The sequence below is a fragment of the Doryrhamphus excisus genome, linkage group LG12 (assembly GCF_037039965.1).
Source record: "Doryrhamphus excisus strain RoL-2023G ecotype Guam linkage group LG12, RoL_Dexc_Guam_v1.1, whole genome shotgun sequence".
Taxonomy (NCBI): domain Eukaryota; kingdom Metazoa; phylum Chordata; class Actinopteri; order Syngnathiformes; family Syngnathidae; genus Doryrhamphus; species Doryrhamphus excisus.
Window position 1 is genome coordinate 4992116 of NC_136368.1, and position 19433 is coordinate 5011548.

At 39.5% G+C, this 19433-nt stretch overlaps 2 protein-coding genes across 2 annotated transcripts; both read left to right on the top strand.

The window, feature by feature from the left end:
• The first annotated feature begins 329 nt into the window (after window positions 1-329).
• Window positions 330-11924, top strand: heg1 (heart development protein with EGF-like domains 1). Its single transcript, XM_058081624.2, has 14 exons — window positions 330-817; window positions 3051-3993; window positions 5098-5573; window positions 6693-6806; window positions 7894-8016; window positions 8100-8203; window positions 8337-8392; window positions 9287-9447; window positions 9774-9908; window positions 10006-10048; window positions 10123-10160; window positions 10240-10327; window positions 10991-11168; window positions 11246-11924. Exons 1-14 carry the CDS (start codon window positions 589-591, stop codon window positions 11387-11389), a joined length of 2832 nt encoding a protein of 943 aa, XP_057937607.2. The 5' UTR covers window positions 330-588; the 3' UTR covers window positions 11390-11924.
• A 962-nt stretch (window positions 11925-12886) lies between these two features.
• On the top strand, window positions 12887-14305 carry LOC131135930 (uncharacterized). The gene has a single exon (XM_058082351.2). It carries the CDS (start codon window positions 13099-13101, stop codon window positions 14095-14097), a length of 999 nt encoding a protein of 332 aa, XP_057938334.2. The 5' UTR covers window positions 12887-13098; the 3' UTR covers window positions 14098-14305.
• The last annotated feature ends 5128 nt before the right edge of the window (window positions 14306-19433 follow it).

Sequence of the window (19433 nt, forward strand, 5' to 3'; positions counted from 1 at the left end):
GTAACTTGGATAATATAAGGCAATGTAATTAAATGATATATACAGCTTTATTCCAACATAGAGTGTTATGTAAGGTATTATGTTAGCATGCTAACATGCCAATGTTAGCATTGCTAGCATACTAACATGAGCATACTAGCATCCCAATTCTTACAATAAAACATAAAAATTCTACAATAAAACATAAAAAATCATAATCAAAAATGTTTATAAAAAATAATTCTAAACAGTTTTACAAGACAGACTCACAATAATGGTTAAACTCATTAATCGATCATACTTTTTTTTTGAAAGAGGTAATATTGGATGCATGCATGTATCCGAGTTGCTGGTGTGTATGTGGGTGTGTGCGTCTGAGAAGGAGGAGGAGCCGTGGTCCTGTGGGCGATAACAGGCTGCTGTTGACTGCTTTGCCTCGGCTCGGTCATCTTCCTTTCCCCGCCGATATCGACCGGACGTAAAGCGGATTTGTTCCTCGGGCATGGAAGTTCCGTAACGGGCGAAGATTCTTCCCCCTGATGCTGTCCTCGGGAGTCCCGCCGTTCATTACTCGACTTGACCCACCACGGAGCTGGCTTCTTGGGAATCATGAAAACGTGCTTGTGGGAGCCGGTCCTCCTCGGCCTGTTTCTGGCACTACTGGGGCCCCTCAGGGCTGGGACCCCCATAAACAGCAGCCCGGATGCGGGGACGACGGCCGTTTCCCCACCGAACAGCTCCGATGAAGTGAACACGGAGTACAAGTTAACTTCCACGTTTCCCACCAGGGAGACTTCCCCGCCATCGCAGAGGGACCTGCTGCTCTCACACACCGCGGGTAAGATGCCTTCCTCAGAGGCCTACGTGACAAGTGCTTTGTCCCCTCACAGCTCAGCCTACTTTCTCTGTTATGTCAAGTGAAATGTCTTACTCATAATCCAACAGGATAGAGTGGCGGTAGTTTTATACTAATGTATCAACACTCTGTTTGTTCCAGCTGTTCAGGCAATACAACCATAAAAGTTGTTCAATACAATTGGCTTCATTTCATTGATAATTATAGAGTCTATAACATACTGTAAAAGCAAAACCTCATGTTTCCATCAGAAAATTGAGCAGAAAAAATGATACCTTTTCTCGGTTATAACCTTACAGTGGGGTGTGCAAAGTGAAATTTGCACCATGTGGCTCACACACAATAACTAATAAAAACACAAAGCTTTGCATTTCAATCCAATCTACTTTATTTTTACAGCACATTTCCTTAGTCACCAAAGTGCTGCACCAAAACTATAGAAATACACAGCATATAGTGGTGGCCTATAATAAATAATACATAAAATAATGTTTTATAATAAGTAATAAAAACTCCCAAGTTTGAATAAAAATAATAAATTACACAATACAGCTAATTCAAAAATAATAGATAAATTAAAGGTTAAATAAGTAATTAATAAGTAATTAAGTAATTAAAAATGTGTATTTTATTTTACAAAATTTATATTTTTATACAGTATATATATTTATATATGGTCCAATGCGTCCTTGAATTTTTTCCTCAGTGTATTTTTTTTTTTTACACTATAGCGTTAGTATTTGTGTGTAGCATCCTAATGATGCAGTATTGTCTAGTGTGTAGATTCACTACACATGGAAATATACCGTATTTTCTGGACTATAAGTCACTCCGGAGTATAATTTGCACAAGGCCAAAAATGCATAATTAGGTAGAAAAAACATACATAAGTCGCACTGGAGTATAAGTTGCATATTTTGCGGGTAATTTATTTTATAAACTACTTGACCAAAACAGATGGCACATTCGGTTTTTCCTCATAGGACTGCAGTATATTTATGGCAATCTAATCATCTAATTTGCATAACTGGCCATGATGCATGAGTCATTGCAATGATTGCTGTGATGCCGAGAGGAAAAAAAACGTGCATGTGTGTGTGTGTGCATCAAAACGGGCAAGTACCTAGGATTCACTCTGTCCATTGGTTTCAGCACATTTGCATATTTGTGGCATAGAACAACATGAACAGAGTGAGGTCATACAGTGTTTGTGTCAGTGGGTGGAGGCAGGGCCGGGAGCATACACACTGAGTGTTAGAAGAGTGTAGCCTTGTGAGGAGCAATGCAAGGTAACATAGACAAAATTAAATTGACTGCAGTATATTGTCATATACGTATTTCTATTGTACTTTTCTTAAAGGTAATGTTAAAATCTTGTGTCGTAAACCAATTTCGCGCTTCGTCTCATTAATCATCACGAAGAAAAAATCGGTAGCTATTTTGAAAAAGAGACAACAGAGGGGTCTGAATGCACAAAAAGTACAAACACTGATCTCTCCTGTAACGTCTTCTTATTCTCTGGTATACCAGGTGACAGGGAGTCTTGTTAAGCAGCAGCTACATTGGCGGACAGACCCATTATAATGTGTTGATGAGAGTAGAAACGTATGGGAAAGACATCTGTCTGTTTTTTCTCTTCATGTAGCAACATCGTGCAAGTATTTCAATGTTTTCTCTTCCATTTTTGTGGCCTATAAATGCCACAAAAATATAAATTGCAGTGTCCAAACAATAAGTAATTCTAGCAGTTTATGTGATTAAAAACAGGGCTCTGAACATCAATGCACACCCACATCCACAGTGACATTTTCTGCTTTGTGCTCACTCAGCTTTAGGAAGGAAGTGACAGATTGCCCCAGTGGAGACACTCACCTCCATATTTAGGCCTCCATGCCTTTGTTAGAGTAGCTGAGCCCGCCTGCCTGCCAATTGTTCTCCACCACAGAAACTTTGCCTCTCCTGCAAACAGCAGGATTGGTCACAGCATCATTCTGCACCCTGTGGCTACAGCTTGGTGAGCGCCCCCTGGTGGCACGTAGAAATTTAAAAAGTGAACAGGACTTACCGTTCATTGATATTGTTCATAGATGTCGTTGAATGATCCATTTATCCTATGGGAATGTAAATGTTTTCTATTAGATTTCAGCCCTTGTGCTATGAGTTATGAATATGTCTGGCTATTCACTAAAAATGCTGGTGTTTTGTGTTTCCTCAGATACTGAGCAGCCACAAACCCTAAGAGAAACATCCACCAAGTCATCTGAGACCATTCAGGCGTCCACTGAGCCATTCACCTCCTCTCTTGTTGGTATCTCGTCTGAGACCAGCAGCAGAGCTTGGAGGGATTCTCCTCAAAATCCAGATCTTCCCAATGTTTCTCATAAATCTGTGTCGCCCTGGATGGTGACAGAGGACCTGCCGCAGGACAGCCCAGATTCCAGTCCGCGCATGGGCAACCCCATGTCCTCCCCGTCACAGACACAAGCCCTCACAGACAGCATCTTCACCTCCACCACAATCAGTCGGGCTGGGGAGAGGACGCTACTGTCTGTCACCTCCTCCAGCAATAACTCCTCGTCAGCAGTCACACAGAACTTCAGCTTCCATCAGTCCCCGTCCACATGGAGTATTCCATCCACAGGGGTCACAGACACTGAGGACTACACCCACAGTGACCCATCCACTAGGAGTGAAGAAACCAGGACCCGTTCTTTGGCTCACTCATCATTTCCAGAACCGGAGACCTTGGAGACACCAAGAGGAACCAACACTCTTGTTGGACTTCTAAATGCCACCCAGTATCAACACATCCCAGCATCAGAGGAGACTTCACAGTCAACACCCAGGATGTCCAGCACCGACCCAACTGATGAGTCCGTTTCATCCATACTTCCTGTCATTTCACCTGTGAGTGGACCCACGCTCGTGTCATACCAAGATTCCGCTACCGAACCCTCTACAGAATCTTTTAGTGGAACCATGAGCTTCAGCACTCGGAGCCGTGAGGGCACAGAGGAGAGTTCATCGAAGGAAAGCGTGAGCCTTGTTTTCACCACAGCGCCAACTCAAGTCGTCAGTAGTACGACTAACCAATATGACTCTCCGTCGGAAACAAGTGAGATCTTCCTCACCACCACGACGGTCACTCGAACTGACAGGTAACTGCTCAATCTGACAGCAGGAGATGCTTTTTATGATTGATGTGATATTATCCAGGAGAGATGGCTTGCATGATGACTCAACACTGGCAGCATCATTAGGTAGACTTGCTTCATGGACTGCAGACCAATACAAGAACTGTTGTCAGCAAAAGTGGTTGAATCAAGGCAACTGGACTGTGCTTTAAAAAACACCTAAAATTTTAGGTGTGGAGTTTTCCTTATGTCACTGGTGGGTGTGAGTCCTCGGGTGGCAATAGCAGGGTAGAGTGGCTGGAGAATGATGGTTATACATAACAATAGCTACTTAACCTGTCTGGTGGTAAAACAATTCTGACAATAACCTGTCAATTAAACTTGTTAGGAGAAACTCTTCTTGCATAACCATTCGTCGTTCAACTGTCTGGTGCAAAAATACTTATTAGTGGGGACACTTTTCACAAAAAAGTGGTCCTCCCTAACCAGATGTAAGACATCATTCTCTTTCCCTGTGTTTTTGAGAACTGCTGAATCTCGGTTGCTTGGTCTCGCCATTGTAGTGGTCATTACATTCGTCACTACGCTCCACTGCTTAAACAACATTGTTGAATTTTAATTCTCTACATTTTGTCTTTGGAATGAACAAGCTTTTGTCTGAGGTTGTTGGTGCATTTGAAAATTTTGTTATGGTTGGCGAAAATCCTTATGAGTTTCTCCGACAAACCAGCCACCATGTTTCGTTTGTTGTTTCTGTACTCCGCGTTGGGCCTAGTGGCCTTTCTTGTCCTAGCAGATTTGACAACCATCATTTTCTGTTGTCGGTGATGGGGATCTCCTCTGCACTGTCTTTGAGGTTTCTGATAACCCCATATGTGGGTGGTTTCAAGGATTTTCTCTAAATACAACATAAAGATGTCCCTCAAACCCACCAACACCCTCAGACAAAATCGGGTTCACCCCAAAGACAAAATCCAGGGAAGCAAACTCAGCATTGTTGTTTATGTAGTGCAGTATACTGAGTAGTGGAATGGTCTTTTATTGGAAAGTTGATAGAACAGAACTCTTGTATAGTGTGGGCATTGGTTCTAATGAGTGTTAATGCGTTTGTGTGTCTGCTTCTAATAGATCTGAAATGACAGAAGAGGAGACAATTGGATCAACTGTATTCACCACCAGCCCTCTGCTACTTCCCACCTCATCTTCCACACTCAGTAGCACCTCCCGCACCTTTACTTCAGCGCCTCCCACTCAGGCCACTATCCCTTCTACTACGACCCCTACCACAGTTTCCCCCACCCTGACAGAGCAGACTTCAGCAGCTCCCCCTGCTCTCATCTCCCCCGCGAGCAAAGCCCCCACATCATCAACTGGGGTCATCCAGCCCACCAGCTTCACCACCTTGCAGCAGGAAACGAGCATGAGCGCTCTGGGGGCCACCACGGCCCAGAGCCGTCACATCACCGCGCCTTACACCCACAGCAGCACGACGGGGAGCACAGCGGCTCCGCACACCACCCACAAGCAAACAGACAGGGTGACCACAGAGGGAGTGGCGGCAACATCTCCCACTCATGTTCAGCCCACAAAGGCGGCTCCACCAAGTGAGTAATCACCAAGTGATTTTGCATTGTAGGAAAAAGGATCTTATCATACAGGAGTGTACAAGCAGCAAAATGTAGATTAGCGCATATTTAATTTTACATCTACATACAGTACTACTCTGACATTTTGGAAAATATACTAATGACAAAAGTGGTGTAATATTACAAGAAAAATTTAAAAAAATTTGGGAAAAAAATTAAACCCTGCTGATGGTAAAACTGCATTATTCTTATTCAGTTATTAGGTTTTTCCTTGTAATCCTGTCTTTATTATTGTAATATGACTTGAATTATGTAATATAATTTTTTTCTTTCCAACAATTTTATTAAGAGTTATTTTTAACGTGTATAAATTATATAATATATATTTTTTCTTTCCAACAATATTATTAAGAGTTATTTTTAATGTGTATAAATTATATAATATATATTTTTTTCTTTCCAACAATATTATTAAGAGTTATTTTTAACGTGTATAAATTGTATAATATATATTTTTTCTTTCCAACAATATTATTAAGAGTTATTTTTAACGTGTATAAATTATATAATATATATTTTTTTCTTTCCAACAATATTATTAAGAGTTATTTTTAACGTGTATAAATTATATAATATATATTTTTTCTTTCCAACAATATTAAGAGTTATTTTTAATGTGTATAAATTATATAATATATATTTTTTCTTTCCAACAATATTATTAAGAGTTATTTTTAACGTGTATAAATTATATTATATATATTTTTTCTTTCCAACAATATTATTAAGAGTTATTTTTAACGTGTATAAATCATATAATATATATTTTTTCTCTCCAACAATATTATTAAGAGTTATTTTAATGTGTATATATTATATATTTTTTGTATTTTTGCAACTAAGGTCACAATTTTATTTGGAATATTTTGTATTAACAGTGTAACAATATTTTCAGTGAAAGTAAATGTAACTGTATTTTCCCACTCATAGATACTGTAGATCCTCTATAGACAGACCCCCTCATGTCCATAAATTGCCATCAAACTGTCTATATAAAGAATGAATACTAATAGCCCTTAATACTAATACTCAGGACAACTAATAACAACATAATGCTCTGTTCTCCCTGAACCTCAGGAGACCCTTGCGTGTCCAACCCATGTATGAACGGAGGGATGTGTGTGAGCTACCAGCACGGTCGCTTCAGGTGCGACTGTCCCCAGGCCTGGACGGGCCCCATCTGCAACCAAGGTGAGCTTTTACACACGACCTCAGTCTTTTTGGAGTCATGGACCCCGTTAAGAATCCATTAAGACCCCTTTTTTCAGAAATATTCGCTTCAACACAACAACTGCAGAGAGCGAAGACACATGTTGAAGCGAATCAAAAATTTTATTTGAAACATACGGACCCTCTGAAATGTCTGTTTTTTGTCTGACTGACATATGTTATCCACTCACATATGATCATTTAATAGCATTTAATAACTGGTCCGCCCACCTCTCTATTTGAGAAGCACTGTCTTAAGCACATTTCTAATTTAACTGCCGGAAAAGATGCATTTGCATGTTAGGTATTGAGTACAGTCGTCTCTTGCCACTTCACAAATTTTTCTAATTTTGCAGCTTCGTCAGTTTAAAAAAATATGTTAATAAATCATCACTGTTTTGTGGTTTAATATAGCTTATTATTTATAACATCCATATATAAGCCATTGTTATGTGCTTTTTTTGCTGCCATTGAGCATATTCAAGCATAAAAGTGGTTAAATGAACTAATAAAGAAATGTAAGGCATTCAAAGACATTAATGTAGTATTCTACACTGGTCACAAGGTGATACACAAGCACCAGATTTGACTGCCGAAGCAACAGGCTTTTATTGCATGTTTGACTGATCTCACAACAATCCTTAATTAAACCACAGGCTACTCTTTCAGCCTTTAACCACGGCAAGATGAAGCTCAACTCTGAAGCCCTGACGTCACTTCCTGTTTCCAGTCATTCGTCTCCCCAAGGGAACATTTATAGCAACATACGAGTCTTATACTAGTCTTAAATGACTTAATTTATCTTACTACGTCTGCTATGTAAGGTATTAGTAGTGTAAAGGTGACGATGGAGGTGTGTTACTTCATGTTAAAAACAATATTTAGGTCGTAAACAGGTTTTCTGTGGTCTTGGCTATGAAAATATTCCATTTATAAATGAGTAATCCTTCTTCAGAGGTTCACTCATAGCAGTTGGGTCTGGAACCAAAACCAAAAACAAGGATTACCACATATGTGTTTTCCAAGTATTATACTGTATGGTAAAAACTCGCTTGTCTTCTGTGTGCAGACATGGATGAGTGTGAGAAGGACCCCTGTCCAGTGGGCTCCAGATGTGTGAACACCAGGGGTTCCTTCAGCTGTGAATGTCCGCTCGGCTTCGACCTGGAGGATGGACGTACGTGCACCAGAGGTAATGCTCGTCAATTCTCACATATCTTTTTGATACTGCTGGTAGATATCATTTTTTTGTGTGTATCTCACATCTCTCCACAGCAAAAACATTTCTGGGAACATTCAGCCTTAACAGAGTGACACATGACACCAATATCTTCAAGAGCGCCACCATGCATGAGATCCAGAGAGAGATTATTCAGCTGGTGAGAAAAGCTTCGATGTTATATACCCCTTGCCCTAATTAGTCACCAAATGAAGGTCAGGCCTTCTTTATTATATGATATTTTCTGCTGTGCTTATTAATTCTGTCACTGTCTCTTCCTCTCGTCGCCTCAGCTCAATGCTTCCTTGTCCATCCTCAGAGGCTACAGCCGCTCCACTCTCAGTAAAAAGTGAGTTCTTGACTTACTCTTTAGCAGTGCATCACTTCAACTCGCTTGATCAAGGGACTGCAGTGTGACTTTGTATGTGATGTCAAGGAAAGGGTGCAAAAAGGCAGTATGATGTGAATGGGCTAGGATGGTACCCTTCACAAAAATGCAATCAAAAACATACTATGCTGAACTTAACAAAGTGAACTGCAAAAATATAAACGCAACACTTTTCAAGATCTAAAACAGCATGATTATTGCACAAGTGCGCATAAAAGGCCACTCCAAAGTGTACTGCGGATGGATGGAGTGGGCCATGGTGGGTGGTGGGGCTACGATATGGGCAGGCGTATGTATGTTGTGGACACTGTATTGATGGCATTTTGACATCGGCATTTTGCACGGACCCACGTTGCAAGGACCTGTACACTATTCCTGGAAGCTGGAAGCATCCTAGTTCCAATGCGGTTAAAGTGCACATTTTGATGTGGCCTTTTATTATGGCCACTCTGAAAACAAAAGTGTATTTTAAACCATGATTAAATTCATTAATTCATTCATTTTCTACCGCTTTTTCCTCACAAGGGTCGCGGGGGTGCTGGAGCCTATCCCAGCTGTCTTGGGGCGAGAGGCGGGGTACACCCTGGAGTAGTGGCCAGCCAATCACAGGGCACATATAGACAAACAACCATTCACACTCACATTCATACCTATGGACAATTTGGAGTGGCATGTTTTTGGAATGTGGGAGGAAAACCCACGCATGCACGGGGAGAACATGCAAACTCCACACAGAGATGGCCGAAGGTGGAGTGAGGTCTGCGCGCTAACCACTCGACCACCGTGCCGCCCCATGATTAAATTAAGCTGATAAAAAAAAATGCAACAACAAATAACGATATCACACCCCTACAGGGAAGAGGATGGTGTCCGTATCTCTGCCGTCAACATGTTCTCCATCTCCGCTGACGTCACCAGCGCCGAGGTCTACAACAGCATTCAGATGTCTTTGAAAAATTGCAGCTCCTCACAGTCCCACTGCCGTGTGGTCCTGCACCACCGGCTCACGTACCACGGTAGGACATAAAACGGAACCAGTCCAAGCACAATATTTTTTCTTTTATTGAGCTGTGGCACATTTGAGAATAATGTATAATATTGTGAGTAAAAGTAACATATCAAAATGACAAAATATCAGAGTGACCCTTGTGTTTTTCACCCTTATGGCCCCCAATCGAAGTAGAAAGTATTTGCTGTGATTGTACTTGGCCACTAGAGGGTGCAAATGCATTATCCATAATAATCACCTATCTGTATCCATCCAATTCCACAGTAGTGTGAATGTACATTGATGCCAGATGAAACAGATGTTATACCATGTTATCGAACATTGTGATTTCAGTGGAGAGTCTTTGTTTGGCCCAGAGGATTCAGTGTGATGGCGAGCGTTCCACCTGCACAGATACCAACGGCACCGCCCAATGTCAGTGTCTACAAGGATATTACAAACATAACCCTGATGACCTGTCCTGCCTAGGTAAAATGTTACAAGACGTTACTCTTATGTAAAACTGTATCATAGTCAGGCTAAAGTGTGTAAGGTGACTTGAGTGATGCCGTGTTCTTTTCTCCAGAATGCGGGGATGGATACAAGCTGGAAAATGGCTCCTGTGTCCCGTAAGTTTGTAATCAGTGAATGTTGGACTTAAAGTTGTGCGTTTTCTCACTGCAGCCTGTTTTTCACCTCCTAGCTGCATGTTTGGTTTTGGAGGCTTCAACTGTGGGAATTGTAAGTACTGTAGTAGTCTTTATCTTTTAAATAAATAATGCATGTTTGGGGGAAAAAAAATATATTTTTGTCCTTACAGTTTACAAGCTGATTGCTGTTGTTGTTTCACCTGCGGGGGGCGCCCTGCTCCTAATCCTCATCATTGCACTCATCGTCACCTGCTGCAAGTAAGAGCCACTGTTACCACGATCCTGTATCCTGTATTTTTCCATCTACTTGATATAAATGTATTTATAATTATATATTAATAATGACTTGAAAAGCAAGAGGTTTAAGAGGTTATGACTTCTTAGCGATGTCCCATACAATGTTCTACAGCTGGGCCATATGGACCAAAACTCATATCCTGATATATTTTGGTTAAATATTGATATACAAATGAGACAAAAGTCAAAGCCAAATATCATTGCAAAGTTTTATTTAAAAAAAAAAATTACAAAATTTAAAAACCAACAGCAGAAATGAAAAAAAAACTGATATAATTTTACAATAATAAAGTCAAAATACTCTGAAAAAAAGTTGTATTCTAAAAAAATAATAATTTTAGGTGTAGCAAAGTAGTAGAGATATTAAAGCATTATGAGAAACAATAATTGGGTAAATTAGGCTGGGGAGAGATTTACAATGCTATGGGAATAAAGCCATAATATTACAAAATGAACAATTACAAAGGTGATTTAAAAAGAAAAGAAAAAGTGTCCTGTGATTGGCTGGCGACCAGTCCTGGGTGGACGCCACCACTCGCTCCAAGTCAGCTGGGATAGGTACTGGTACCAAATTATCCTGTAAAACAGGAGTTTAACTTGTATCCCCTCCCAAAACCCCTTTAGGAGAGACAAGAATGACATCAACAAGATCATCTTCAAGAGTGGAGACCTTCAGATGTCTCCATATGCAGACTTCCCCAAGAGCAACCGCATCTCCATGGAGTGGGGCAGGGAGACCATCGAGATGCAAGAGAACGGCAGCACCAAGAACCTCCTGCAGATGACCGACATATACTACTCTGTAAGAAGACAAGGTTGACACCCGTGATTCAGAAGGTAAAAATAAACAGAAACTTCATTTTGTTTTGCTTTTTGCAGCCCGCGTTGCGGAACTCTGACCTGGACAGAAACGGCTTGTACCCATTCACGGGGCTGCCGGGCTCTCGCCACTCATGCATTTACCCCGCGCAGTGGAACCCATCTTTCATCAGTGACGATTCACGCCGAAGAGACTACTTTTAACTTGCACCATCAGAAACAGACAGTCATTAGAATACATCATATAATACCAAAGTGCGCCATTTTTGCAAGTATAATGAAAGTATTCCATTGCCTTTGCATGGAATAGGCTCATTTCATTCAAGAGAGTAAATGCAAAAGTCTCGGTATGCTGAACTATGAATATATGCATGGCACTGCACTGATTTCATTAAGAGTTTTAAGGATGAAATATGCTGTTAATAAAACCACTACATTGAAATTAGAAGTTGAAAGTAGACTTTGCGATCTGATACCAGCCTTTATTTATTCACAGAATGTACAAAATGTGGCATTTTATTCAGATACACTGAAAGGTAAACCTGTGGCTTTAAGTGCGTATGTTTTGTGTGTGTGTGTGTATTATTATTTGTACACTAGAAGTATTATAACTGCCACTGAGCGTTGGAATGTACAGATGTGTTATTTTTTTAGAATATTATTTTTATGCGGCATATTTCCTCATTTCTGGCGTTTTAGTCAGATGTCTTTATTTAAATAAACACATATTGCACAGAAAGCTGCTTTTTCATTGTGGTCCTGTCTGTGGAAACGGGAGGAGAGGTTCAAACGATTGATGAATCGATGATTCATTAGTTAGCCAATTAATAACAACTATTTGATTAACAATTTTTAAAAATGTAAATATCAACCAATTTTAACCTCTCAAATATGTATGTTAATTTGTTATCCATGAAAGTGGATTTTAGGTAAAGTAAGGTTAGAGATCAACTTTATTACTTTTAGTAATAAAGGAGGCCAATAAAGGATATTTGGAGCCATTATTCATTTGCATTAAAAGTGAAAATATTGGGGACCATATTTTGAAACATTCATATACAGCGTGTATGCTATATAATTTATATATTACATTACATTATATTGTATTGTATTATATACAGTGTGAAAGCCCCCTCCCTCACGTCTTATTATTTTGCATGGTTGTTACACAAACGATCCGGATCATCAAACTAATTTAGATATGAAATTAATTAATAGTGTCCGCATTAATAATTTTAGCTTGTAATTGAACATGCCAGCACATTGTTTTGCGTCTTATCTACATGTCTTATTTTATTTATATGTCCAACTTTGATATTTATACTAAAATAGTAAACAATGTTATACAAAATATTTGTTTTCATTAGTTATTAATGTCAACACTGTGCCTTTTTTTGCTCTATTTTTACACTTTCTGTGTTTTTATTTTATTGTATTTGTGTTATGAGCCACATTCCATGATGTTCTTGCGATATACTTGTTTGGCCAGCAAGGCGAAATTTTGCGAGGTTCGTGTCCAAGCCCGACCTTCATGGCTCTGTTGGGTTGGGTTGCTTTGCGGAGGCGTTTATGCAGCGAAATACATCCTGTCATTCGCTTTTAACATGCATCCCTGCATACTAAATATGGTGACCATATTGCTACATTTTTGCGTCCTTTCCAGTGTGATGCAAAGCACTAAATGTATTTGTGCTTCATCCAGGCTTAAGTGAACGTGTTGAGTGCATTGAGATGGAGCTCTATCTGTGGAGGCAACGCTCCATTGATATTCCTTCCTACATGGCAGCCTGTTATGCATATGATGGCTCTATATAATGATCCTGCTTTCCCTGTGGGGTTGGCCGTCATTGTGTTGGATGCAGGTGCACACACGTCTCCATTTTTGGATTTGTTTTATTTTTTAAAGCCAAGCAATGGATCGACCGATGATCAAGATGAGTCAGACGCTGTTCATGATCATTAATGTTCCTCTTGTCATTTTCTGCCTCGTTATGAACTTCTTTTTTGTGTTTTGCTTGGGATGCACTCAAAGGAAGTCAAAAGGACTCAAGCAGCCTTTAAAGTTCCTTTTGGAATTTCTCACCTGGTGCTCAACTTTATATTTGATCTTCTTAATAGTGAACTGGTCATTGACATTCGGGAATTTCAACAAATTATATATAATTCTGTGGTTTTCATTGCAGTTTTTTGTGCATAACAGCATGAGCGCCTATGTTTGGCTCGCTTTCTACTACTTCACTCAGATCGTCCCTGCACGGCACGCTCTCTTTGTTTGGTTGAAGAGGAACATCAAGGTGACCATTTTCATAGCTGTTCTTCTGGATTTCCTGGTTGTTTTTTACAACTACACTTTGGAAACTGCAGATTTCCTAATTAAATGGCCTCTGCTGATCAACGGTAATCACACTCTGACCAGGATCCCGTTTTACCACAATTCTTATGTGGACATTTTCAACTTAGTAAGTTTTATTGTCTCCAAGGTTTACATGATGATCACTTTATTCCTCATGAACATTTCAAGCTTTACAACCCTTTTATACTTACATGGCCACATGAGAAATATGGGGAAGAGTGGCATTTCAGTCTCTGCTTCAAGACTTCGGAATTGGTTACGAGTCACTGTGACCGGAATTTGTCAGAGTGTTATTTTCTTCAGTTGTATGACTTTTGAGCTCATCGAGTCGCTCACCTTGAAATATTCTGATTTATTCTTTGAGGTTCACATCAGTTTCACCGTCACTACTTTATACATATTTGGTACCACAATCAACATGGCTGTCGGTCAATCCGCTTTCAGGCAAAGGATAGCTGCTTTATGGCGGGCGCTTAAAACGCTGTGTAGTATTGGCACAGGATCACATGATCTGATGTCTGAATCAGCTGACATGGCCAATACTGTAACTACCACTTGATGTACACATTGTGGTGCTTCTGTCTTAACACCGCAACACCTTTACATCCATCAGTTCATTTCCGAAACTGCTTGTTCTCATTGGAGTCACCAATTGGAGCAAAGAACCGGAGCTTAACCTTAACCGTAATCGCAAACAACCATTCACACTCACATTCACCACTGTGAACAATTTAGAGTCTCCGGTTAAAATGCATGTGTTGGGGATGTGGGTGGAAAAACGGGCTGACATGCTCACCACGATGCTACCAGAAAGAGTTCAGGGTCACGATGCATCAGAAAAAATGTTGATGATGCAGATTGTGCAAAGTTTAATACTATAGCAGTCCTGTACTTGCTGTACTTTCATTTGAAAATCTGCATATTTGTAGTAAATTATACTGTTTGTGCTCCTTCATTTCCATGTTGGCTAATGTCACCACTTCTGTCATCAGTTATAGCTTTCTGTCAAATTCAATAAAGTGATGCTAATACTACATGTGCAAACTGGTATTTATTATTATGATGATATAATCTTGGGCGGCACGGCGGTCGAGTGGTTAGCGCACAGACCTCGCAGCTAGGAGACCAGGGTTCAATTCCATGTTCTCCCTGTGCATGCGTGGGTTTTCCTCCCACATTCCAAAAACATGCTAGGTTAACTGCCAACTCCAAATTGTCCATAGGTATGAATGTGAGTGTGAATGGTTGTTTGTCTATATGTGCCCTGTGATTGGCTGGCGACCAGTCCAAGGTGTACCTCGCCTCTCGCCCCAAGACAGCTAAGATTGGCTCCAGCACCCCCCGTGACCCTCATGAGGATAAGCGGTAGAAAATGAATGAATGAATGATATAATCTTGTTTTGATCTGTGAGTACATGATTACCTAGTAGTTGTTCTAACAGCTTTGCAGTATATGCAGTATAATCACCACAAATGGGAGAATGTTCTAAAATATTTTAGTATGAAATTCTACAGAAATTTTTCATTCATTCATTTTCAACCGCTTATCCCAGCTGTCTTTGGGCGAGAGGCAGGGTACACCCTAGACTGGTCGCCAGCCAATCACAGGGCACATATAGACAAACAACCATTCACACTCACATTCATACCTATGGACAATTTGGAGTCGACAATTAACCTAGCATGTTTTTGGAATGTGGGGTACTTGCACGGGGAGAACATGCAAACTCCACACAGAGATGGCCGATTGTGGAATTGAACCCGCTGTGAGGTCTGCGCGCTAAACCACTCGACCGCCGTGCAGCCTAAGGTATAGTTAACACGGTTATTTTCCTAAAAATTACCATGACCCATTCTACATACTTCTGATACTGTTACCAGTATCGTTGATGTTCTTCAGTTCTAACATTTTAGGTGTGGAGCCTCCCTATTTATGGCCCTTGCTGGTTTGTCCCTTTGGGGTGTTGTCATCACAACTCGTTAATAGCCACTCTTCCCAGTCTTGAATGAGACAACTTTGAGGGTGAGATGCCAGGGCAATATGGTAATGGTAATGGTAATGGTTTTATTTCATTTGAACATGCATCAGATTACAATTGAATGCATCACATAATCAGTTCCCAGTTCCACATGTCCAAAAGGAGTAGGAAGAAGCAAAGCTTATTAAATCCTACCCCTCCATCTGGTACTTTTACAATCAGTAACTGTTACATTTGTTCACTTCCTGCTTTCCATAATACAGTTTAAGTTTTTTTTTTTTTTAAATAATGTACCTTGTATCGAAGTACAAGGTGATATGACCATCCAATGACATAATGTGTACCATAGTAAGTGTCAATATAGTGATATATATAGCACATCATGACTGGTTCAAGACTCTTCATCCTTGTATTTAGCAAACATCAACTGCTTGTATTGTTTCTTGAATTGGCTCATCGTTGTGCATTGTTTGATTTCCTTACTCAATCCATTCCATAGTTTGATTCCACATACTGAAATGCTATGGCTTTTTAACGTAGTCCTAGCATATAAGTGTTTCAAATGTAGTTCTTCCCTGAGATCATATTTCTCCTCTCTTGTAGAGAAGTATTGGATCACATTTTTAGGTAATTGGTTATTTTTAGCCTTATGCATTATTTTATCTGTTTGAAGATGAACTATATCAGCAAATAGAAGTATTTGTGATTTTAGAAATAAGGAGTTAGTATGTTCTCTGTAGGCGGCATTATGAATTATCCTTACTGACCTTTTTTTGCTTATATTTCTTGCACAATATAAGCAGATGGTGATCTTTTTAGGGAAGGCCTTTCTGGTGATGAGTGATTGTTTTAGACCTGGAAATGTAATTGAGATGAAAGATTAAATATTTTCGACAAACACAAAGTTGCATTGATTCAACCTTAGTCTGAAGATCTCACTGTGTCATCTGTAGTCCGGATAGCACTCATTCATCTGTGTATGACCAAAGATTGTGTTACAACCAGGACATGTTTTCCATATTCTGCTCAATTACCCTGAACATGTTGTGTGCATCCCGAGGAAGGTCTACGTGCGGAGGTAATGCTCTATTGATATTCCTTCCTACATGGAAGCCTATTATGCATATGATGGTTTTACCTGTGAGGTTGTCCATCATAAGGTACATGTGTCGGACACTGGTGCACACACTTTGAAGATCCTTAAACTTTTCAAAGCCAACAATGGATCTACATACTGTCGACTTGAGTGAGATGCAATTCCTCATCATCAACGTTCCTCTTGTCATCTTCTGCCTCGTCGTGAACATCTTTTTTGTGTTTTGCTTGGGATGCCCTCAAAGCAACGATAAAGGACTCAAGCAGCCTTTAAAGTTCCTCTTGGAATTTCTCACCTGGTGCTCAACTTTATATTTGATCTTCTTAGTCGTGAACTTGTTCTTGATGTTTGGGACCTTCAACAAACTAAATATAATACTGAGGTTTTTATTGCTGTTCTTTGTGCATAACAGCATGAGCACTTCTGTTTTGCTCGGCTTCTACTACTTCACGCAGATTGTCCCTGCACAGTGTGCTCTGTTTGTTTGGTTGAAGAGGAACATCAAGGTGATCATTTTCATGGCTGTTCTTATTAATTTTCTGTTTTTTCTTTACGCTTGCACTCTGGAAACTTCTCTCTTACTAGTTAACCCGTCTCTGCTGTTCACTAACAACGATACTCTAATGGGGATTCAGAATGACAGCAATCCTTATATGAGCCTTCATAGCGTAGTTAGTTTTATCGTCATGAGAGTTTACATGATGACCCATTTATGTGTCATGATCATTTCAAGCTTCGCCACCTTCCCATACCTGCACTGTCACATGAGAAATATGGGGAAGAGTGGCATTTCCGTCTCTGCTTCAAGACTTCGGAGTTGGTTAAGAGTCACCGTGACCGGAATTTGTCAGAGTTTTATCTTCTTCAGTTGTGTGACTTTTCATTTCATCAACTCGCTCACCTTTAAATATGCAGATTTCATATTTGGAGTTTACATCGGTTTCACAGTGAGCAATTTGTACATATTTGGTACCACCGTCAACATGGCAGTCGGTCAATGCACTTTTTGGCAAAGGATAGGTGCTTTATGGCGGGCGTTCAAAATTCCGTGCATCGTTGGTACAGGAACAAATGATCTGATGTGTGAATCAGCTGACATGGCCAATAATGTAACTGCAACTTGACATGTGCATTGTCATTTTTCTGTCGTAACAACCATACATTCATTTTCTATACCACTTGTCCTTGTTATTATTATGAATGAGATGGAGTCTCTCCATCACAGTTGCATTTATGGACAATAAGTAACCAAACCGTGTTTTAGAGATGTGGGTGAAAACCAACATACATGCTAACCACTATGCTACTGTGTTTGAAATGTCATTACTTGCATTACCGATGCATTGTGATCACCAATTTGTTCATTTTAGTACCATAACACTCTTTGTTTTGCTGTTCTTTCGTGTGCATGTTCAAGACCCTGCAGTTGCGCAATATGTTGTAAATAAAAAGAGTATAAATGTGACTATAGTCGTGTTTTGTCATGTCTACAGGGCTCTAATAATGCTTTGTTCATTTTAATCTGAAAAAAATAATTTGTCTACCCACCAACTATATGTGGTTTCTTAAGTTTTTATTATTTGCTGTTTTATTATTATTATTATTTATTTATTTATTACTGATTGATTGATTTTCTTTATTCTTGATTTGTTTATTTATTTTTCATCTTATTTTGTGTAGAAAAATAAAAAGTAAGATATTTGAGAACAGTGGAATGTTTTATCAGAGCTTTTCTTGTAGAAAATTGGAACCAAAGCAAAGTTTTTTAAATTTTTTTGTTTTTAATAAATGCGTTTTTTTTGTTTTTTTTTTTTGAAAACCTGATGCGACCCAGTGTCACCCAGACCCGAGCTCCAGTGGCCCCCAAGTAAATTGAATTTGAGACACCCCCCCCAAAAAAAAAAAAAAATGTATGTGCATGAATACATATCTCAATTTTTGTTGTAAATCCTTGCCACTCTTTATTGACAATTAAATGATACAATAAAATATTTTTGAAGTAAAAATAAAACAAACAAGAGAATAAATATGGAAAAATATAATTAAATTAATGTTAAAATAAAGTGAAAAAATATTGAATATATAAAGCAAAAATAAAACATACAAAATTAATAAAAAAATTTAATGGCTACTTGAATAAAATATGTATATTGTAAAAGAAAAAATAAATAAATAAAAAAGAATTTGAGACCCCTGATGTAGCGTTTTCAACAAACAGGAAGTTGCCTCAATTCAACCTTTACGTATTGAGTATCGACACAAAAATGAAGATCTCACTGTGACAGGATTGACTCATCTCCATATGACCAACGATTGTGTCACAAACAGGAAGGCTGGTGACACGATTTCCATATTCGGCTCAATTACCCCGAACGTTTTGAACGCATCATGAGCTCGCTGTATCTGTGGAGGCAACGCGCTATTGATATTCCTTCCTACATGGCAGCCTATTATGCATATGACGGTTCTCCATAATGCTCCAGCTTTGCGATCGTCCGTCACAAAGGGTGCATGTGTTGGACGCAGGTGCGAACACGTTGAGGAACTTTTGAGGATCCTTTAACTTTTTAAAGCCACCAATGGATCAACAGCTCATCGATATGAATCAGACAATATTCATCATCATCAACGTTCCTCTTGTCATTTTCTGCCTCGTCATGAATATTTTTTTTGTGTTTTGCTTGGAATGCCCACAAAGCAACGATAAAGGACTCAAGCAGCCTTTAAAGTTCCTCTTAGAGTTCCTCACCTGGTTTTCTCTTTTATATCTGATCTTCTTAGTGGTGAACTGGTCTTTGGTGTTTGGGAACTTCAACAAAT